The 24111-nt window shown below is 43.7% G+C and overlaps 1 protein-coding gene across 7 annotated transcripts in view; it reads left to right on the forward strand.

Moving 5' to 3' along the window:
- Window positions 1–24111, forward strand: part of PDE10A (phosphodiesterase 10A) — a 590210-nt gene that overhangs the window by 435020 nt on the left and 131079 nt on the right. For all 7 annotated transcript variants that reach the window (XM_033937273.1, XM_033937275.1, XM_033937278.1 and 4 more), the window contains 3 exons: window positions 1326–1418; window positions 16680–16866; window positions 21546–21688. In XM_033937273.1, coding sequence (XP_033793164.1) covers window positions 1326–1418; window positions 16680–16866; window positions 21546–21688 — 423 coding nt within the window. The remainder of the gene's footprint in view (window positions 1–1325; window positions 1419–16679; window positions 16867–21545; window positions 21689–24111) is intronic.

Below are 24111 nucleotides of genomic sequence, written 5' to 3' on the forward strand. Positions count from 1 at the left end.
AGTTTGGTTGATATTCCTCTTGTTTTGTCCTTGTTTGTTATACTATTTATATGATGCATATTTGTTTTGTATTATGCACCTTCGGGGTGCCTTGTTACTGTGTTCTTGTAGTTTGCATCAATAAAAATTGTTTGAACCTAAAAAAAAAAAACAAACAAACACTTGGCCACAAATCGGCCAACAGCTATTGAGTTGCTATCTTTAGTGAGTCTGGGCCTAAATCTGTAAAAGCGGGAAAGGTAAGTAAAGGGTAGAAAAGGCAATGGTCAAAGCCAGGAATATGCTGAGTGCATAAAGAGAGGAATGGCCAGTAGTAAAAGAGAGGTGATAATGCCGTTGTTTAAGTCTTTAGTGAGGCCCCATTTGGAATATTGTGTGCAATTTTGGAGACAGCACCTTCAAAAAAATATAAATAGGATGGAGTCGGTCCAGAGGGCTGCTACAAAATTGGTTGGTAGTCTTTGTCATAAATCGTATGAGGACAGATTAGAGACCTGAATATTTATACTCTGGAGGAAAGACAGGAGAGAGGGAATATGATAGAGACGTTTAAATATCTCCATGGCATTAATGTACAGGAGGTGAGTCTTTTTCAAATGAAGGAAAACTCCAGAAGGAGACGGCATAGGATAAAGATATGAGGTGATATAGGCTCAGGAGTAATGTAAGAAAATACTTCTTTACAGAAAGATTGATAGATGTGTGGAATAGTCTCTTGATGGAGGTGGTGGAGATGAATTCAAGATAGCATGAGACAGGCATGTGGGATCTCTCAGGGAGAGGAAGAGATAGCAGATAGATGGATGGATCATTCAGCCTTTATCTGCCATCATGTTCCTGTGTTTTTATCAATTTGGGTTATTTGGTTTTATACCCCTTCATTAGTTATTCAAGTCAAGTTATACTCGGGTATAAGAGAGGTATTTCCCTCTTCTTGGAGGACTTGCTATCTAAATTTGTACCTGATACAGTGGCGCGTTAAGTGCCTTGCCCAAGGTCATAAGAAATGTCTATGGAATTTGAACCTTGGGTTCCCTGGTTCTTAGTCTACAGGTCTAACCATTAGGTCATGTCCTCAATCCAAATGGTGATTCTACTATTCACAATGGAACTGAATTGCATAGATCCTTGATCTTTATGCCCAGTCACTGAGAACTGCCAACTGGTTAGGTTTTCAGGGTATCCCTTATGAGAAAGCATAGAGAAATGTGCATCCAAATTTCTCCCATACATATGCATTAGATATATTCTAAAAATCTGTTGGCAGTCATTTAAAATTGCATACAGGTAAATCACTGCTAACATACTATTTTTGCCTCATGCAGATTTTCTATTGAGAAAGGTATTGCTGGTCAAGTAGCAAGAACAGGTGAAGTCCTTAATATTCCTGATGCCTATGCAGATCCACGCTTTAATAGGTAAGAGAACTGCATTTTATTTCTTTCTATGTTTAAATAATTTTTTCTTTATCAGTTTCACAGAAAAATAAACAGGTAATCCTAAGTTTGTCATGTAGACAATGACCTCAAACAGAAATAAAATATGAAAACATAAATTGTTGATTAATCATCCTAACGTGTGTAGTGAGGGGGAGAGGGGTGGAGGTCGTGGTGATTGGGGGGATTGTATTCCTAGATGGTTGCTGGAATCCTTACATAAACAGTATTTAGTTGGTTGGGGGTCAAGGCTGGGATTGAAATTTTTCAGGATGACAAAAACAGCTTCTACATTCTTTCCATACTTCTTATTTTCACAATAATCCAGTCCGCTCCATAGCTGGTATTCTGAACCAGCTGTTTACTGAAATCAAGTCTTCATGCAACAAAATACAAAGTGGTAGAGGCAAAGGCAGCAAGTAGCAATTCAGTTATTTACAATGTCTCTAGTGCTTTGTATTCCTAACTCCAGACCCCAGACAAAAGTTCCAACTCTCGTCAAGCCTATTGCTAATGATAGGAAAGGATCATTACATAAGAACATAAGCAATGCCTCTTCTGGGTCAGACCTGAGGTCCATCATGCCCAGCAGCCCGCTCATGCGGCGGCCCAACAGGTCCAGGACCTGTGCAGTGATCCTCTATTTATACCCTTCTATCCCCCTTTCCAGCAGGAAATTGTCCAATCCTTTCTTAAACCCCAATACCATACTCTGCCCTATTACGTCCTATGGAAGCGCATTCCAGGTGTCCACCTCACGCTAGGTAAAGAAGAACTTCTTAGCATTTCTTTTGAATCTGTCCCCTTTCAGTTTTTCCGAATGCCCTCTTGTTCTTTTATTATTTGAAAGTTTGAAGAATCTGTCCCTCTCTACTCTCTCTATGCCCTTGATGATCTTGCAAGTCTCTATCATATCCCCTCTAAGTCTCCTCTTCTCCAGGGAAAAGAGACCCAGTTTCTTCAATCTCTCAGTGTATGAAAGGTTTTCCATCCCTTTTATCAGACGTGTCGCTCTCCTCTGAACCCTCTCGAGTAATGCCATATCCTTCTTAAGGTACGGCGACCAATATTGGACGCAGTATTCCAGATGCGGGCGCACCATCGCCCGATACAGCGGCAGGATAACTTCTTTCGTCCTGGTTGTAATACCCTTCTTGATTATACCTAGCTTTCTATTTGCTCTCTTAGCGGCCGCTGTGCACTGTGCCTTCGGCTTCATTGTCATGTCCACCATTACCCCCAAGTCCCTTTCTTGGGTACTCTCGTTCACTAACATCCCTCCCATTGTATAGTTGTACCTCGGGTTTCTGCTTCCCAGATGCAATACTTTACATTTCTCAACGTTGAACTTCATCTGCCATCTCGTTGCCCATTCCCCTAGTTTGCTCAAGTCCCTTTGCAATTCTTCGCAGTCCTCTTTAGTCTGAGCAAATTTTATTATCTCACACTTCGTCCCTGTTTCTAGATCATTTATGAATATATTAAATAGCAGCGGCCCGAGCACCGAGCCCTGTGGAACACCACTCGTGACCCTCCTCAAGTCCGAGTAGTGGCCCTTCACCCCTAAACTCTGTTTCCTACCCGCCAACCAGTTTCTGATCCATCTATGTACGTCTCCGTCCACCCCATGGTTCTTCAGTTTAAACTAAACTAAACTAAACCTTAGGTTTGTATACCGCATCATCTCCACATTCGTAGAGCTCTGCACGGTTTACAGGAGATGGGATAGAAAGGAACTAACAATGGAGGGTTAGAGGTCCAAATATGAAAAGTTTTTAGAGAGCTTAGAATGCCAGAGATGGAGTAGGTATCAGATTTTTGAGAATAGCCAGGTCTTCAGATGTTTGCGGAATAGACGCTCGTGAGGCACCTTGTCAAAGGCTTTTTGGAAATCCAGGTATATGATGTCTATGGGGTCTCCTCTGTCCATCTGTTTGTTAATTCCTTCGAAGAAGTTAGTTTGGCACGATCTCCCCCTGCAGAAACCATGTGGGCTTGTTTTCAGAAGTTCGTTTCTTTCCAAATGTTCATCGATGTTTTCTTTTATCAGTGCTTCCGCCATTTTTCCAGGAACCGAGGTGAGACTCACTGGTCTTTAGTTTCCCGGGTCACCTCTTGATCCCATTTTTAAAGATGGGCGTGACGTTGGCTATCTTCCAATCCTCCGGAATCACTCCTGTTTTCAGGGATAGGTTGCAAATTTGCTGCAGTAGTTCCACTATCTCCTCCTTTAATTCTTTCAGAACCCTTGGATGGATTCCGTCTGGACCCGGGGATTTGTCAGTTTTTAGTTTTTCTATCTGCCTGCGCACATCTTCAAGGCTCACTTCCATGGATGTTAATTTTTCTGCTTGATTTCCATTGAAAAATTGCTCAGGTTCCGGTATGTTGGTTGTGTCTTCGTTCGTAAATACAGACGAAAAGAACATGTTAAGTCTTTTCGCGACTTCTTTTTCCTCCTTCACTACTCCCTTCCTGTCTCCATTGTCCAGCGGTCCCACTCCTCCATATCTGAAGAACGGTTTGAAATTTTGTGCTTCCTTGGCTAGCCTCTCTTCATACTCTCTTTTGGCTTTTCGAATCACACAGTGACATTCTTTTTGATACTTCCTGTGCTCTTTCCAGTTCTCCTCAGTTTTGTCCTTTTTCCATTTCCTGAATGAAATTTTCTTAATGCCTATCGCTTCCTTCACTATTTTAGTGATTCATACCGGATCTTTTGTTTGACTCTTTTTGCACCCCTTTCTGAATCTGGGGATGTACAGATTTTGTGCCTCGCTCACCGTGTCCTTGAAAAAAGACCAGGCATGTTCTACCGTTTGGCATTTCTTGGAAGTGTTCCTAAGTTTCTTCCTTACCATTTCCCTCATTGCTTCGTAGTTTCCTTTCGGTATTCCTACTTCAACCTTGAACTTGATCAGCATTTCCATATAAGTTCCACTTACAGTTGAAGAAGCTCAGACACTTGGAGGCCCTGATGCAGCTCCTTTCAAATCAGGTTCAACTGGGATGATGATGACTGCTCAGGAACACTGTAGCTTTAGATTATAGTTTTCTTCAGTCCAGTAGACCATCCCAGGCCCCACCAGTAGATGGGGAAAAACCCAAGTCACCCTACTACTCAGTTCCTGAAAGGGATGTAGAGGGTTCTCCATTCCTTCAAGTCTCTAAACAGAGCAGATGCTTCTGTCTCCTGTATACTCCTGCTCCTTGACCTATTCTGCCAGCTAAGGTAGCACAATGTAAACATTACATAAACATTACATTACATACCGCAAAAGCCTATAAAATTTGTGGATCTATATGGATAGAGATTTAGGCTTGAATGGTCCTCCCTGTGTGCAGATGGTCAGAGGCCAGGCATGCTCAATAGTAAAGACAGTTATGCAAATATGCAGCAAGGTTTTATACACAGGAGGAGTGTCTCTTAAAACTAGTTCCCTCTGTGTGTGTGTAATTTTATACTATTAGATACACCCCTTTACAGGAAGAAGCTAGAGTGTCCAAATGTTCTGTAGTGTTCTGCTTAGGAACTACTGATGTCAGAAATGGATAAACTTATACTCATTATAGTAAAGACTCTAGCGATCTATACAGTCACTATACTGCAAAATTCCAGCTGCCCTATACATGAATAATATTTTACCAAGCCTATAAAAATGAGCCTGTGCTCTACGCACAATTGCTTCTAGGGGTTCTCTGCAGATCGGAGTCTGTAACCATAGACTAGGAAAAAAATGGTGGAAATCTATTATAGATGAAGACAGGTGCAACTCTAAGAAAGTCCAAAATAAAATCAAACAGCTTGCACTCAAATACATAAGCTGATGACAACAAGGATCAGCAGACTTAACTTAGCTGTTTTTCAGCAGTGATGCCTGCATCAGGAGTCAAAGATTCCTAAGTCTGAACTAGAGAGTTGCGCGGGAACAGAAATCCCACCCCGTCCCCGTGAGAAATCCCACCTGTCCCCGCGAGGAATCCCTCCGTCCCCACCTGTCCCCGTGAGAAATCCCCTCCATCCCCTCCCGTCCCCGTGAGGAATCCCCTCCGTCCCCACCCATCCCTATAAACTTCAGAAATAGTTATTTCATTTAATTATGCTACTGAATTAAAGGCTCTGGTAGAGACCCATTTACAAATAAGCAAAGAGACTTTATTAATTTGGAAATATTAATTGGGAAGAATACATACTTTGTAAACGGGTTTCTACCAGAGCCTCTAATGTAAATATAAAATATAAATACTCAGCTGATGAGAACCCCCAAGCTGTCAGCTCAGGAGTTCCTTTGCAGTTGGCTGGGGGTCCCTTTTGCCAAGCTTGGCAGGCAGCAGTAGCGTCCCTGAGTCACAGATGCTGGCACCTCAGTGGCTCATGGATGCTGCCAGTGACTACTGTGCTTGGTGGAGGGGAGTTCTGGCCGTCTCTAGAGGAGGTCCTCTGCTGGCGGTGCTTGGGGATCTCCACCAGTCACAGCAAGGGTCAGCAAGTACTTCAACACTGTAGAAATAAAATCAGAAATGCATTTCCTTTTCTTTTGAACACAATACAAAGACATCTGCTATATACATTTCCCAAAGCTAACATATTTTAGTCAATAAATTCCGTTTTTTACCTTTGTTGTCTGGAGACTTATTTTTCCATAAAGTTGGTCCCAGTTTCTTTTTTCCGCTTTCCCATCTTCTGTAAATTCTTCTGTTGCTGTCCATTGGCTCCTCCTACCATGGTCCAGCATTTATCCCTTTCTCATATTTTGTGCCTGCCCACCAGCCCTATGCCCAACATTTCTCCTTCTATCACCCCTCTCCAGCACCATGCCACATCTCTCCCTCCATTCCCTTTACCACTATGTCCAACATTCCTCCCTCTTGCATCCATTTCAATCTGTCCCACTGTTCCCTTTCCACCACAATATTTCTCCCTCTCATCTGTACCTCACGCCCTCCCTATGACCAAAAATTCTCCTTTCTTCCATTCTCGTGTACACAACCATCTCTCCCTTCCTCTCTCCCAAGTCCATGCCTTCTGTGTCCAAAAACGCACTCCCTCCCACACCTCAGCATCTCTTTCCTCCCTTCTTCCATCCTCTTTCCCAAGTTCATGCCTTGTGTCCAAAACGCACTCTCTCTCCAGAAAATGATATCTAATTCTAAACCTATCTTAAACTCACAGAATGAATGCTGTTTGCAAACATCTGTCTTCATCTATTTGTGTTCAGTTCCTAATCCTTTGAATCATTTTTACTTAAACATATGATTTACAAGATGGCGTTTGGAGCAGGACGCTGAGAGGAGCACTTCTCTCTTCTAGGGGAAAATTTTCTTTATATCATTCTTAAAAACGCTATTTCCATGCCTAAACAAAGAGGGAAAACGAGGGGTATCCCTCTACCTACCTCGGGCTCCTCGACGCCGAGGCAGACTGTAATAACAGCTTTTACAGTCCCTCCTTCCATATCGGGCGTCTCCGTTTCTGGGGAGCGGGAACTCCACAGCTTGGGCAGTGAGATGTCTCTCTCGCTGAGCCCACGAGGACCGCACACCCCTCCCAATCCTGGAGAATCTTCGCAGCAGCAGACTTGGCTAGAGGGCTCCCCCGGTGTGTGGGGGGAGGCTTGCTCTCTCTCCGAAGCAAACCCGGAAGTGAAACATACAACAGACACGCTGACCTCGATGTTGGAGAAGCAGCGTTCTGGGGGAGAGGAGCCGTCGGTAGACAGCGGTGGGGAGGTTGCAGGAGCCCAGAATTTCATTCCTGGAGCAGGAGCCGTACCCAAGACGGCTGGTATCTCCCTCCTTGGACCGTTGATGAAACCACAGGCTGTTACCCTGGACTCTATTTGGTCTGCGATTGAGAATCTTCACCTGGTATGTTCTAACTTTGTTACTATAACTCAGAATTCTACTTCCAGGATAAGCTCTTTAGAGTCTATTACCCAGCAACACCAAGTGGACTTAAAAAACTTAGAAAAAGTAACAACAGAGACTAAGAACTTAAATACCAAACAAACAACATATAAAATGATGATTTTGAGAAAGATTGAAAACTTGGAAAACCAGCAGAAGAATTTGAACTTGAGGATTCTTAATTTTCCAGTTGCCAAGTTTATGTCACCTCAAAAACTGTTTAAGAACTTTATGTTGAATGTTCTAAACGTTCCAGAAGCAAGCCTTCCCCCGATACAAAGAACTTATTATTTAAAACAAATGCAGAAAGAAAAAGCTTTAGTAGAGGAAAATGCTCAATTAGATATTTCCGCTATACTGCAGTCTTCAGATATTGAAATTTTGGGAAGAGCAACTTTATTGGTCTCGTTGGTATTTCTTCAAGATAAAGAGATGTTGCTGAAATTATATTTCAATTTAAAGCAGATTACCTATTTGGGGGAAAGGGTATACATATTTCCTGATGTTTCAAGGTGGACGCAATCTAGGAGGAAAGAATTTTTGTTATATAGATCAAAGGTGATTGCTTTGGGGGCAAGTTTTCAGTTGCGATTTCCTTGTAAGTGTTTTGTCTCCTATCAGGGGAGTAAATATATTTTCTTTGAACCTGCCCAATTAGGTTTTTTCCTTGAAGGTAAAGGAATCTCTACACAGCCCGAATGATACAGGTTAATTATGCGGTATTATTATTTTGGATAGGATAAGAACTAGCTGCTCTATTTCTTAATATCTTTATTTCTTTGTATATTTCCCCTTTCCCGAGGGGTTTTTATTTTCATCAAGTTTCAAGTTTATTAAAATTTGATGGTTCGCCTATTAAAACTAAGCGAATTACATAATAATTCCGTCTCCCAGGTTGTGGACTGTATTAGTTGATTTATTATGGATGCTTAAATTTCAGTTCTTGGTTTGTATTATGACTAAGAGAGTATTATATTTTCTGTATTTCCTTTAAACATCTTGTATTTTAGGATGTATTAAAATGATAAATAAATAATTTAAAAAAAAACAAAAAACATATGATTTACAGACAAATGCTAACTGATATGTTTCTTCAAAAGAATTTTTTAAGTATTTCAATGTGACTGACCAGCTGCTGAAATATTTCTTTTGGGTATTGAATACAATTGTATATCCATAATGGGGAATCTTTGGTAATACTGGAAAAATATTGGCCCAAAAGGATAATAAAGTGAAGAGCCAGTGTCTATGGGGGTTGATTCACCCTTTATGAGGCTGGAAATGAGACAATGCTCCCCCCTTTTGTGTTCCGCCTCCCAGCCCTCACCTGCAAGCAAATTACCAGCAAAATGGAGCTCGAGCCGCGAGGCTCGTCTTGTTTTTCCTACCTGCTCTGCCGCAGCACACAGCCGACTGGAAGTCTTCCCCAATGTTAACGCTGACGTCGGAGGGATGGCTTTGTTTAAGCCCTCCCTCCGACATCAGCGCTGACATTGGGGAAGACTTCCAGTCGGCTGTGTGCTGCGGCAGAGCAGGTAGGAAAAACAAGACGAGCCTCGCGACTCGAGTTGCTTCAAACCCTGCAGGATCCCCGCGACCCTAGGAAGCGTCCCCACAGGATCCCCATGACCTGAAGGGGGAACCCGCAGGATCCCCGCAGGATTCCCGTTGTCCCAATTCCCGTGCAGCTCTCTAGTCTGAACCTTTAACATTTAAAGGCTTACCTGTCTCTCTAATCAATGAGGAAAACCTCATATCTTTTTAAACCACTATCAACTTTTTATTTTTACAAAATTTTGGATTACCGTATTTTCACACATATAACGCGCGCGTTATACGTGTTTTTACCTACCGCGCATACCCCTCGCGCGTTATACGTGTGAGCGCGGTATAAAAAATTTTTTTTACATAGTTCCCACCCCGCCCAACGCCCGATTCACCCCCCCAGCAGGACCGCTCGCACCCCCACCCCGAACGACCGCTCGCACGCGCTCCCACCCGCACCCGCATCCACGATCGGAGCAAGAGGGAGCCCAAGCCCTCTTGCCCGGCCGACTCCCCAACTCCCCGACAATATCGGGCCAGGAGGGAGCCCAAACCCTCCTGGCCACGGCGACCCCCTACCCCCACCCCGCACTACATTACGGGCAGGAGGGATCCCAGGCCCTCCTTCCCTCGACGCAAACCCCCCTCCCTCCAATGACCGCCCCCCCCAAGAACCTCCGACCGCCCCCCCAGCCGACCCGCGACCACCCTGGCCGACCCCCATGACACCCCCACCCCCCTTCCCCGTACCTTTGGTAGTTGGCCGGACAGACGGGAGCCAAACCCGCCTGTCCGGCAGGCAGCCCACGACGGAATGAGGCCAGATTGGCCCATCCGTCCCAAAGCTCCGCCTACTGGTGGGGCCTAAGGCGCGTGGGCCAATCAGAATAGGCCCTGGAGCCTTAGGTCCCACCTGGGGGCGCGGCCTGAGGCACATGGGCCCAACCCGACCATGTGCCTCAGGCCGCGCCCCCAGGTGGGACCTAAGGCCCCAGGGCCTATTCTGATTGGCCCACGCGCCTTAGGCCCCACCAGTAGGCGGAGCTTTGGGACGGATGGGCCAATCCGGCCTCATTCCGTCGTTGGCTGCCTGCCGGACAGGCGGGTTTGGCTCCCGTCTGTCCCAACTACACAAAGGTACGGGGAAGGCGGGTGGGGGTGTCGTGGGGGTCGGCCAGGGGGGTCGCGGGTCGGCTGGGGGGGCGGTCGGAGGTTCTTGGGGGGGGACGGTCGTTGGAGGGAGGGGGTTTTGCGTCGAGGGCAGGAGGGCCTGGGATCCCTCCTGCCCGTAATGTAGTGCGGGGTGGGGGTAGGGGGTCGCCGTGGCCAGGAGGGTTTGGGCTCCCTTCTGGCCCGATATTGTCGGGGAGTCGGCGGTCCTTCGGGGTGGGGGTGCGAGTGGTCCTGCCGGGGGGGGGATGTATCGGACGTCGGGGGGGCATCAGGCTTTCAGGATGGGGACAGACCTTCAAGGGGGACAGGCAGACCTTCAAGGGGGGACAGGACTTCAAGGGGGACAGGCACGGAAAGTCAGGGCGGGTGAACGGAGAGTCGGGACAGCGCACGGAGAGTCGGGGAGGGCAAAAGGAGAGTCGGGGTGGCCAGAGGAGAGTCGGGGCGGGCGAAAGGACAGTCGGGCAGCATGCGCGGTATACCCGTGAGCGCGGTATACAAAAGTTTTTGTACATAAAATCGTGGTTTCTGCGCGCTATACACGTGTGCGCGTTTTACACGGGTGCGCGTTATCTGCGTGAAAATACGGTAACTCAAGCCAATACAGCCGTAGAAATTACAGCCTTTGAAATTACTTCCCTTACCACTGTTCACTAATTCAACTTAACTATACACATTACTTACCTTCACAAACCAATGCAGCGTCCCAACAGACAGAAGCAGGCCAGAGCAACTCGCAAGCCCTGCCACAAAAGGGGGGGCCTCGCGGGTCACAGCAGAGGAGGGTAGCCAATAGGAGAGGAAAGGGGTGGAGACAAGGCGAATGGCGGGCAATTTAAACTAGGACTCTCCCAGCGCAGCCATCTTTTCAGCAGCGTGCCAGGAGGAAGAGGACAGTGGCCTGTGCCTTACCTCCCTAAAGCCCAATCCACAGCTGATAAGGGCAGTCGGTCGTGCTGCCGCTGCACATCAGAGGCTTGCATTTACTGCGAATCCTCCCCAAACACCTTCGGCAGTGTGCGGTTACCACACACAGCGCTCTCTGGCCGCACCCGGCCAACCACCTCTTCTTTGTTCTCGACCACCGCTACTCTGCACAGGTAAGGGGAGGAAAGCTCCAAAGTCACTCCAACTACTGTATCTATCACTCATTGCGACTGCACCTAGACTTCACCCAAATGTCACCCTTTTGTATGCCTACTTTCAAAGTATGTGCTTAAGCATCACCAAATTGTATTAGAACACATTTACACTTGTAAAACAGTGCTTCACATACAAAAAAGGCTTATACTGTACAATACAATAAAATATTTAGCCATTGTATAAGGATATATTGTTTTGGCATCTGTACCTCTTGATAGTTGATTTTTTTTTTTTATAACATGTTTATTGTGAATTGCAACAAAGACCATACAACCAATAAACAGTGTGACATAGAGAAAATTCTTAGGCATTAGTACAACATATTGCATTGTATCTATTAATATTTTTACTACTGGCTAGTGGGCATAGTTTTTTATTTTTATGTATCATTTTCAATTTGTTGTATTTATTTTTTATTTATTTATTTTTTATAAATGTTGTATATTTATCCTTGTATATTATTGCACCATTTAATTTTTCAATTGTATTAAATATTGTTGTTGATATATGTATTTTTAATTCTATTGTGTCTGTGAATAGTGTACATGATTCCTGAAGCAGGCAACTGCTGAAATACAGTACTACATCAAGTCACTATTCACTTTGATGTTTCAATAAAGAATTGACCTCAATGTCATCTTCGAGTCTCCTCTTGGATTGTGTTTGGAAGACCATTTCTGCAATCCCACTTTTTGCGACTTTGCATAATTGAGTACCGCAGACTTAGGCATTTTTTAAATACTGGATGCAACGGAATTGTTTTTAAGATGCAGGGATCAAAATTACTGTTGGACTAGAAGATGCAGAATAATGTCCATGTACATTTAGCATCACCTTAGTATAAAAAATTAAAGTTAAAAAAAAAAGTCTACGAATAGCCGGGCCCATATGACTGTTGAGCATCCCTGGTTGCATCTGGGAAACAATCTATGATGAGATGTTTCATGGTAGAAAGAGGGCAAATTATTACTTGGATTTTCTTCTCTTATTCTGGCATAACCATACACCACATGGCTGCTGGCCTGGTACAGATTCATCCCTAAATACCAGTTCTTGCTAGCCAGCATTGCAGATAAGGTCCTATAGAATGTCAGTACTAATGTTGAAATGTCACGCCACCTCTACAGCCTCAAATTTCCAGCTTCCTCCTTGACCCAATGAGTTTCAATTCTCTTTCTGAGGGTTAAATTATAGCCTGAGCCAATGGAGGGGAATGAATTCTGTGAAGATGGGGAAGTGCCAAGAGCATATCACCGTATTATGGTGCAGCTCTGCGCATTTTGGCAGATTTACTTATTTTGTTTTCATTTTTCAAAGCAGGATTAAGAAATGATTTTAGGTATTTGGAATCATCACTGCTTCATTAAAATAAGAATTTCAACAAACTTTCCTGTATTCAAAGGCAGCTTTGATTTGGATTTGATAATTCTAAAAAAAATTATCATTTCCTTTTCGATGGCTTTCTAAATCCTTCTGACATTTCTAAAAATTCTTATTTCCTGAATTGAATTAAGAACATAAGAACATAAGCAATGCCTCTGCTGGGTCAGACCTGAGGTCCATCTTGCCCAGCAGTCCGCTCACGCGGCGGCCCAACAGGTCCAGGACCTGAGCAGTAATCCTCTATTTATACCCTTCTATTCCCTTTTCCAGCAGGAAAATGTCCAATCCTCTCTTAAATCCCAGTACTGTATTCTGCCCTATAACGTCCTCTGGAAGCGCATTCCAAGTGTCCACCACACGTTGGGTAAAGAAGAACTTCCTGGCATTTGTATTGAATCTGTCCCCTTTCAACTTTTCCGAATGGCCTCTTGTTCTTTTATTTTTTGAAAGTTTGAAGAATCTGTCCCTCTCTACTCTCTCTATGCCCCTCATGATCTTATAAGTCTCTATCATATCCCCTCTAAGTCTCCTCTTCTCCAGGGAAAAGAGACCCAGTTTCTCCAATCTCTCAGCGTATGAAAGGTTTTCCATCCCTTTTATCAGACGTGTCGCTCTTCTCTGAACTCTCTCGAGTAAAGCCATATCCTTCTTAAGGTATAGCGACCAAAACTGGACACAGTATTCCAGGTGTGGGCGCACCATCGCCCGATACAGCGGCAGGATAACTTATTTCGTCCTGGCTGTAATACCCTTCTTGATTATACCTAGCATTCTATTCGCTCTCTTAGCGGCCGCTGCGCACTGTGCAGTTGGCTTCATTGACCTGTCCACTATTACCCCCAAGTCCCTCTCTTGGGTACTCTCATTCAATAACATCCCTCCCATCGTATAGTTGTACCTCGGGTTTCTGCTTCCCACATGCAATACTTTACATTTCTCAACATTGATTGAACTTCATTTGCCATTTTGTCGCCCATTCTCCTAATTCTCTTAGATTCCAAGAATAGAACACAACCAGCTGCAAACAGAACCAGAATAAAGATATGTAATGGAAATAGCAACTTTATAAACCATAAAAATTTTAGAAAGGGAATTAATGCCATAGTATAATTAGAGATGTGCAAACTTTTTAAACAGGTTAATGAACAAATCTGATACACTTTTAGAAGGGGTAGTTTTCTTGGGAAATCCATTGTAGATTTGTGCAAAATCCATGAGTTTGGGAAAATTCACTGCAGATATTCACAAATTTTGCAAAGAATGGCCAGAAATAATAATTCTGACTACATTTTACCGCAGATCTCTAGAAAATCTGCATAGTTTTGCAGATTTGAACCAGACCTTGACCTGTGTGGTTTGATTCCATGTCAAACAAAACCTGTATGTCACTTGCATATGGAAGCAGATTTAAGTGATAAGTTCTCTGTCAAAATAAGATCATTTATAAAAATTTAGTTTTGTCCTACAATTTGGAAGTGGCTCACTGGACAAGAAGTTTTGGATCCAGCCAATTCTGTAGCAGTTATCCTATATAATAAAGCCAGTTTTGGGTCTCACACTGTCTTCCATAAAATACATTGATGTCATGAAGTATATCATAGACCAGTCAGATTTTAAACCAGTTGCCAAGCACCCATGTTAAGCCTGGAGAAGGTTATCATGCCGCTGTACCGGGCCATGGTATGACCTCACCTGGAATACTGCATCCAGCACTGGTCACTGTACATGAAGAAAGACACAGTACTACTCGAAAGGGTCCAAAGAAGAGCGACTAAAATGGTATAGGGGCTGGAGGAGTTGCCGACGTCGTACAGTTAGAGAGTAGAGAAACTGGGCCTCTTCTCCCTTGAAAAGAGGAGACTGAGAGGGGACATGATAGAAACATTCAAGATACTGAAGGGAATAGACTTAGTAGATAAAGACAGACTGTTCACACTCTCAAGGTAGGGAGAACGAGAGGACACTCTCTAAAGTTAAAAGGGAATAGATTCCGGAGGCTGTTATAGGGGAAAACACCCTCCAGGGATTCAAGACAAAGTTAGACAAGTTCCTGCTGAACCGGAACATACGCAGGTTGGGCTGGTCTCAGGGCACTGGTCTTTGACCTGGGGGCTGCCAAGGGAGTGGACTGCTGGGCACGATGGACCACTGGTCTGACCCAGCAGTGGCAACTTCTTATGTTTTTAGGCCATTTCTGATGACTGGAATTGAATATCTGGTCTGTTTTTGGCCAGCTAAGTCTATTTTAAGCACTGACCAGCTAATTTTATAGCTTTGTGGGTGGCTCAATTTGGCTCCTAAACTTGGCTGGTCTGTGTGTAAAATCAGCAGATATCACATGATATAACTGGCCAAGATTTAGCTGCTAAACATTATTTGCAGTAGAATAAGTCAGCGATCTCCCAGTGAATATTAGCGCTATTTAATTGGCCAGGGCATTCTTGGCCAGTTTAGTAGCACTGAATATCAGGTGAGAAGTCCTTGTAAGAGGTCCTTCCCCAATGGCAACTTGCTATTGGGGTTTTCTATCCTGTAATTTCTCCTCCTCTGGGTCTCCTTCTTGTTCTTCTGGCTTGATCTTGTTCCTCTTTCTCCCATGCAAGCTCTCAAATGGTACAAATGCAGCAGCTGTGTGGGCTCTGTTTGATCAATTTCCCTTCCACTCTCTCCAGGTGCAGTGGCTTTGGTAGTTAGAGACCCTCTTCCTCTAGTAGGTATATTTGAGTTAGGGGCCCTTTTACTAAGGTGCGCTAACCGATTAAGAACATAAGAATTTGCTGCTGCTGGGTCAGACCAGTGGTCCATCGTACCCAGCAGTCCACTCCCGCGGTGGCCCCCAGGTCAAAGACCAGACCTACCTGCTTACGTACTGGTTCAACAGGAACCCGTCCAACTTTGTCTTGAAACCCTGGAGGGTGTTTTCCCCTAAAGCAGACTCCGGAAGAGCGTTCCAGTTTTCTACCACTCTCTGGGTGAAGAACTTCCTTACGTTTCTACGGAATCTATCCCCTTTTAACTTTAGAGAGTGGCCTCTCGTTCTCCCTACCTTGGAAAGGGTGAACAACCTGTCTTTATCTACTACGTCTATTCCCTTCATTATCTTGAAAGTTTTGATCATGTCCCCTCTCAGTCTCCTCTTTTCAAGGGAGAAGAGGCCCGGTTTCTCTAACCTCTCACTGTACGGCAACTCTTCTAGCCCCTTAACCATTTTGGTCACTCTTCTCTGGACCCTTTCGAGTAGTACCGTGTCCTTCTTCATGTATGGTGACCAGTGCTAACGATTATTGTGCACTAAATGCTAAGATCCCCATAGTAATAATAATGGGCGTCTTAGCATTTAGCGCATACTAATTGATAGCACATACTAAATTGGTTAGCACACCTTAGTAAAATGACCCCTTAAAGAGGAAAGAGCCAAGCCTCTCGTCTTGCAGAAGTCGTTGAGTGGCAGAAGAACAGGAGGCAAAGAAAAGGCTACGTCCACTAGACTTGGTATTTATACCAACAGAGATTCTTTCCAAAGGGGTCTCCTTCTACCGCTGACAGTCACAGGCAGGATAGCCATCCTCTCTTCTAAATGCTATGAGGGTATTAGGTCAAAAAGTCACATACCTATTTCTGGTAGAGTCACTAGCGGTCTCTGCTGAGCAATTTATAGAATCTTAAGTCCCTGTATACCTGCAACCCTGTTAAAATTTAAAACTCTGAGATCTTATTTATAGCGTGCATTTTTATTGTATTCTGAATGTTAGATTTCTACTGCTTTTGGGAGAATGCATTTCGTATCCGCCATGACAGCTTCTGTATTTTCCACAGATAACTGTGAAATGCTTACATAGACAGACACTCTGCTGCTCCTGAAGAAATGTGTATTTTGATAGAAACATAATACACATCAAAATAACATTTTTGGAGAACCTCTTGGTATAAAGCCCATTGTTGGCCAAATACTTTTATCTAACTGGAGAATAAGTCTTTGTCTGTGATTACAACTAAAGTTGTCCTTTACCTGTAGGCATTGACAATTAAAAGAAGCCAATAAAATAAAAATGGGCATTAACATTGTTTCCATTGTTTTTGTTTTCTCTGCAGGGAAGTAGACTTATACACAGGCTACACTACCAGGAATATTCTGTGCATGCCTATTGTGAGTCGAGGAAGTGTAATAGGTGTTGTGCAGATGGTGAACAAGTTAAGTGGATGTGCCTTCTCTAAAACTGATGAGAACAACTTTAAAATGTTTGCAGTCTTTTGTGCTTTGGCCTTACACTGTGCTAATGTAAGTAACAGCATATTCTTGCTTCTTTTGCTTAGCATGACTTCTCAGATGAAGACACAGCTTGAGCAATACACATGGGGGCGATGTTCAGACTGCAGGGTCAGCACTGATGTTGAATATTCAATGCCGAGCTGTTTCCAGTGACCAGCATTGAATATCTGGTTTTATTAGACAGTTAAGCCAGTATTTGGCGATAACTGGCTAAGTGCTGAGTGGTCAGAGATATACCTTCTATTTAGGTCTATTTTGACAATTAAACATAGCTGGTGTAGTACATCTACCTCTAGCTGGCTGCGTCACCCGATATAGCCAGTTAGAAGCAAGCCACTGACCAGGATATTCAGTGGGAGACAGCCTTTCTGGCTGATTAGTTTTGAATTAGAGAATGACACGGTGACAAAATTCATCACCGTTCCCGTCCCCGCGGATAACCGCGGGAAATAATCCCATGTCATTTTCTAGTGTCTATTTCAACCTCAGTCCTTCTACACCAGCATTCTTCAAAGCAAAGCTTGCGGGTCAGTGGTTGTGGCCATTCATACTCTGATTCTTATGTGAACCAAGGATAATGAAGCCATTGTGACATCACTGATGTGATTGGCTCTTAGGCACTGGTGGAATGAGGCATTATGACATCACAATATCTGCTCTGGATACCAGAGACTGTCATTCTGTAGTGTCTATCTCAGCTTCAATCCTTCACCAGCATTCTTCAAAGCAAAGCTTGCGGGTCAGTGGTTGTGGCCATTCATACTCTGATTCTTCTCTCTCTCCTTAAAGAATGACATGAAGATTGTTATCCGCGGGGACGGGAACAGTGATGAATTTTGTCACCGTGTCATTCTCTAATTTGAATACCAGGAAGGTGGTTTTAAGCATGCCAAAATCCTATACAGTATCTCTGCATATGTGTAAAACTCTTCTGTCTTCATCTTTGTTTGTTTGTAATGAGTTTTTAGTGGCATTTATTTTAATTAGCTCTCAATTTCAGTTAAATGCTTCTACATATTGGAACTTAGATAAAGGGAAACGGAAGGGGTCACCTTTCTGTGGTGACAATAAAAATGGTTTACATATTATGTAAAGGTACTTATTTTGTACCTGGGGTAATGGGGAGGGTTAAGGGACTTGTCTGGAGTCACAAGGAGCTGCAGGTGCTTCATATATTTGACAATGTCTCAGAAGTTTACCAGTTTAGAGACAGATTAACAAACTCCTCAGGAGTTGGGACTCTTTTCTTTGCCCACTAAGGAAATGGAGCTTTAAAAGTGCTACAGGTTTCATCATTTACATGTTCACCTTTGTGTATGTATATATATATATATATATATTAGACTGAATTTTCCAGACAAAACTTCCACTTGAGATTGAAAGGGAAAGTAGAATGGGATTTGACACACCACCTTTCTGTGGTTACAGTCAGTGATTTATATGTTATGTACAGGTTCTCAGGCCACTGTACTAACCATTAGGCTTCTCCTCGACTCCAAGGGAAGGTTTTTGGATACACTTGAGAACTTGTGATGCATCAGGGATGATAAGGTTCTATTCATGCAAGAAAGCTATGACGGCTCTTAGCTGTGGAATCAGATTCTTCTTGGACCAGCATTTCACCTAAGTATTATGCATGGCACAAACTACCCATAAAATACTTGAGCTTTTATTAAACTTCAGTGCAGTGTTTTTTAAATATTTCTAATAGTGATATATCTATTATGCCATTTGAACAGCAATACACTTTTCCTTTTACATACACATCCAACCAATACCATTTAACATAAACCACTGGTATCATTACTACCAATACCTAATGAGTATAATTATACTGCAGATGCCTTACACTTTTATTACAAACAATTACATACAATTCCCTTAAATCTACATACTGTATTTTCAGAGCTACTTGTTTTCCAAACTTCCCCTTCTCCCCTATTTTTTTAAAAAATTTGAATCCCCCACCCTTTCATTATCCAGCATTCCAGAAAAAAGTTATTGTTCCTGTCTACTCGCAAGAACTGAAAATGCTTCTTCAGCAGGAATTTGTACTTCCTCCACTGCATTGGTATAAAAGGGTGCAGTGGTTAGAGCTACAGCCTCAGCACCCTGAGGCTGTGGGTTCAAATTCCACACTGCTTCTTGTGACCCTTGGCAAGTCACTTAATCCCCCATTGCCCCTGCTACACTATGTAGAGTGTGAGCCCACCAGGTATAGGGAAAAAATACTTGAGTACCTGAATGTAAACAACTTAGGCTATAAGTGGTATATAAATGCTTAAATTAATAAATAACTGTCCAGGCTGTAAACTTTGACTTAATGAGGTTCAATGCTGAATGGGTTTTAGTTGTGGTATCTCAAGAAGCTTTTAGCCTTCTCAAACATTGGTTCTCGATCTTACTTAGGTCATTTTTGTCTTGCAAAACCTGCAAACCTTCATGGAGTTTGGGATAAAAATTTGAAGGGCTGAGTTTTGCCAAAGCAATGACAGTCTCATTGGACAAAGATTGTCTGCACCACACCATATGTTTGTTAGGCAGTCAATGTTTCTCTTAAGCCATCAGACTCTTTGGATGACAGTTAAAATAGTTAAGCTGGCACCTGAAAACACTGATCTCTGTTAACAATATGATGCCTTATTACCTTTCTAGATATTGGACGCAAGTATGGGATAGACTTATAGAAGTATTCAAGTGCCACTTCCCTAAAAATTCTAATATGGAAATCCTTCATGTTCAAAGTGCATCTTTCTGACAAGGGTGCTTTGCTTAATGACAATAAGACTTTGAGTCATTCTCTGAAAATGGAAGACTTCAGATGTCTTGGATGTTAATACCTGGTGGAATATGATTTGTTTATGTAGGAAGTATGAGGGTATAGCACTTGAGATGTCTGCTTGTTCATTGTGCAGGAAAATAATTGGAAGTACATGTATAGATATGTCTCTTAACTCCTAATTTTGGGGGGAATTGAGATCATGGCAGGAGAGGGACTTGTGGACCTGGTTCAACTGCTCAAATTTGAGGGCTATAAAACTGTACGGGATCTGCTTTGAGAATTTGAGTTACCAGGAAAATGTTATTTTCAGGCATGCAACTACTCCAAGCTGAACATATTGACTTGGGTATAGTAGAAGATGATTGGGCATTACAACATTTGTAGTGGGCAAATGAGATGGAAGAGAAGCTAATGATGAAATATTGGGAAAGGTTTTGAATTCTTTAATCAGAAGTAGTACTTCTCTCTCTCTGACCTGTTCCCAATGATGACTTTTACTGTTCACTGAGCCTTTTGGTCACTGGTAAAAGCCGCTAAATCTAATAAATCGGTCTATTCCACCTGCTGGTATTTTAATACAGGAGTGAGCATTTTATCTTGCATGTTTTATCTGTCTTTCTTTCTTTCTCCCTGCCCCTCTTTCTGTCTTTCTTTCTTTCTCCCTGCTCCCTTTCTTTCTGTCTTTCTTTCTTTCTCCCTGACCCCTTTCTTTCTGTCTTTCTTTCTCTCTCCGTGCCCCCTTTCTTTCTGTCTGTCTTTCTTTCTCTTTCCCTGCCCCCTTTCTTTCTGTCCGTCTTTCTTTCTCCCTGCCCTCATTCTTTCTGTCTATCTTTCTTTCTCTCTCCCCTTTCTTTCTGTCTCCCTGCCCCCTTTCTTTCTTTCTGTCTCTCTTTTTCTCTCCCTGCCCCCTTTCTTTCTTTCTTTCTCTCCTCTCTCCCTGCCCCCTTTCTTTCTTTCTTTCTCACTTCCTTCCTTTATTTCTCTCTCCCTGCCCCCTTTCTTTCTTTCAAACCACAAATCTCTCCCCTATTGAACGTTAAGCCTAGAGCAGGGCTCCTGCTGACATTCAAGACCATCTTTCCTATTTGCAGCGGGCTTGGTCACCTCCTGCAGCTGGTTGGGGTTGAGCAGCAGCTCCTCCAGGCTTCGGCTGTAGTGATAGATCTCATCGAGCACAGCCTGCAGGAGCTGCTGCTCAACCCCAACCAGCTGCAGGAGGTGCCCAAGCCCGCTGCAAATAGGAAAGATGGTCTTGAATGTCAGCAGGAGCCCTGCATGGCGAGGGCTGCCTCCACTGAAGCCTGGGCCACTCACATCTAACATGCAGACGGGGTGGGGCCCTCCTCACACCGTGGCCTAAGCCCCCGAAACGAACACTAGGCCATAGGGAGGGGGGAGGGAGGGGGCGAGGCAGTCCTGTGTGGGAGGGGGAACTGAGAAGAGCATGCAAGCTGAAGTCACCAAGGCGCTCAGGGTGCCCCGCGCATTTTCTCTCAGTCCTCACAGCCAGCTGCTCGTGCCATCAGGGAGAAATCCCGGGTTCCTTTCGGGCACCCCTGCACGTTGTCCCCAAGCACAGCTTCAGGACGCCAAAATGTCCTGTTTTCAGAAAGAGAGCAACTAGACTCTAGTTGCTCTCTTTCTGAAAATGGGGCATTTTGGCGTCCCAATGCTGTGCTTGAGGACAACGGGACAGGGTACCTAAAAACATTATACATAACTCATGGTCATGTTACGCATAACATGTTACTCATGTTGAATATCAGGCCCTCAGAATTAATTCAGAATCTTGTGACTTCTTCCCAACTCTGGAATTCTTTTTTCCCTTTTATTTTCGTGGGAAGGAAATGTTGGCAATCTAAGCTTGATTTCTCTACTCATCTCTTATGTATCATTGTTCTTTCAGGTGTATCACCGAATTCACCATTCTGAGTGTATTTACCGTGTAACTATGGAGAAACTGTCTTATCACACCATTTGCACATCTGAAGAGTGGCTGTGCCTCATGCATTGCACACTTCCATCACCTGTCTACAAAGAGATTGAATTGTGAGTAATTTGATTGTTAGAGAAGTGTTAATATTTGTTGGGCTTTCAAACAACAACTATTTCTTACCTTTAAAACTGAAAGAAATAGGGCAAAGACATTGAACCTGATAAATTTCTATATGCATAATACTGTAAGAAAATGATTCCACGTTATAAGTAACAAGAAGTTGTTTGTTTGTTTTTTAAAGCACAACATAATGTACTTTGGGGCAGTTTTATACAATAAGAACCAACATTTATTCTAGTATCATACATATAAATATTTAGCCTACACACTGTTCTGTACTTACCAGTGTGGGTACTCCCCTTTTCACCTGGCGTTTATGAAACACAGTGAGAGATTTTCAAATTGGTTTTCCTATTTTTTTATTGGGATCATCTGTGACTCCTGATGCAGGCGGGTGTCCACTGAAACATGGCTCTGTGTCAAGTTCTGATTTTATTACATTGGCTGGAAGGCATTGTGTTGGACCCCCTACTCCTTTGCTCTTTTTGGTTGGTTTTACATGGAAGCAATCTTTTTTACCCTGCTGTTTTTTTTGTGCTTTTTTTTTACCTGTGGAATAGCCATGGAAGGGAGCCCTCAGGGGGCCTGGGTCCCCCTCATTTTGACTTGGGATTCCCTCTGCTTTCTGGACTGGCAGGGATGGCAAGCCCTGGTAGCTGAAGATGTCACCTAAATGAGTTGCACCTGCAGTTCCACTTAGTTCACCCAGTTGCCCTTCGTCCACTAATGCTGGTTCTCTCAGACATGCTCAGTTCAGGTCTGAGTATGTGCAGGAGAGCTGGCATTAGCAGCCAAAACATGAATGATGAATTAAGTGCTCTTCGTTCAGCACAGGCGTTAATCAGGCCATTGATGTCTGCGGCTGGTGGGGCTTGGCATCCCTGCTAGCAAAGGTACTATTTTATTGTGGTGGAACCCCCAGAAATGGACTTCTTGGTCCATCCCTGATAAATGCATGTGCATTTTGAATTTGTAAAGGGAGGGGGGTGTTCAAATGTGCAGAACATGGGCGTGAGGAACTGGACAACATTCTGGGGCAAGAACAAGCTCTACAGGAGAGATGTATTACACCTGAGCACGGCGGGAACTAGACTACTAGCAAGCAACATCAAGAGAGGAATAGAGCAAGCTTTAAACTGAGAGGAAGGGGAAAGCCGACAGTCAACCAGATGTTGATGATTCGGAAGACAGTATCCCAAAAGGATACTGAGTGGGGAAAGTGCAGAGAAGACACCAACAACGTCAAACAAGCAATGGAATACCGGCGGAGCCAGACAAATCAGGAAAGGGATAGGAGGAATCTACTACATGGGGAAGTCAACAAGGGGCAAGAAGAAGAAAATGAACGTAATGAAGAAACACACCACACCCCACAGGAGGAAGACAAGAGAGACAATAAACAAAAGTCTGCAGAACAAGAAGGGGACGGAAAGGAAAATGGATCGCAAGGGAAACCAACAAGAAAACAAATCCATCGAGACTTAAACTGTATGTACACTAATGCAAGAAGCCTGACGAACAAAATGGGGGAACTAGAAACCAGGGCCAAAGATGAGAACCTAGACATCATAGCAATCACGGAAACATGGTGGAACGAGGACAACAAATGGGACACAGCACTACCAGGGTACAAGCTTTACCGAAGAGACAGGACACATCAGAAAGGAGGAGGAATAGCACTTTATGTAACGGATACAATTCAATCGATCGGAGTGGACACACCAACAATTAATGACCAACTGGAATCAATATGGGTTAAAATACCAGGAAGAAAGGGAACCGAGATAAAGATGGGGCTGTATTACCGCCCGCCCGGACAAACAGAAGCAATAGATGAAGAACTGAGAGCTGAGTTGAGGCGAGAATGTAAAAACGCAAACACCATAGTTATGGGAGATTTCAACTACCTAGGGATAGACTGGAGCCATGGAGTTTCCAATTGTTCAAAGGAGTTGGAGTTCCTAGAGGCTGTAGGGGACTGTTACTTGGAACAGCTCGTCAAAGAACCAACGAGAGGGGCAGCTATTCTGGATTTAATCCTTAATGGGCTGAGAGGACCTGCCCAAGAAGTGGAAGTAGCGGGATCTTTAGGGAACAGTGACCACAACACGATCCAATTCAAAGTGGAACTAAGTATGCCAAAGGGGAGGAGAACCACTGTAACAACGTTCAACTTCAAGAAAGGGAACTATGATGCCATGAGACACATGGTAAAGAGAAAGCTCAAGAACAGCACCAGAAAGGCACTGACGGTGGACCAAGCCTGGACCCTTTTTTAAGGACACGGTGAACGAGGCGCAAAGCCGATATATACCCAGATTTAGAAAAGGGGGCAGAAAGAATCAAGCAAAGGACCCAGCATGGTTAACAAGAGAAGTTAAGAAGGTGGTAGGAGATAAGAAAAAATCCTTCAGGA

The sequence above is a fragment of the Geotrypetes seraphini genome, chromosome 3 (assembly GCF_902459505.1).
Source record: "Geotrypetes seraphini chromosome 3, aGeoSer1.1, whole genome shotgun sequence".
In the NCBI taxonomy this organism is placed as follows: Eukaryota; Metazoa; Chordata; class Amphibia; order Gymnophiona; family Dermophiidae; genus Geotrypetes; species Geotrypetes seraphini.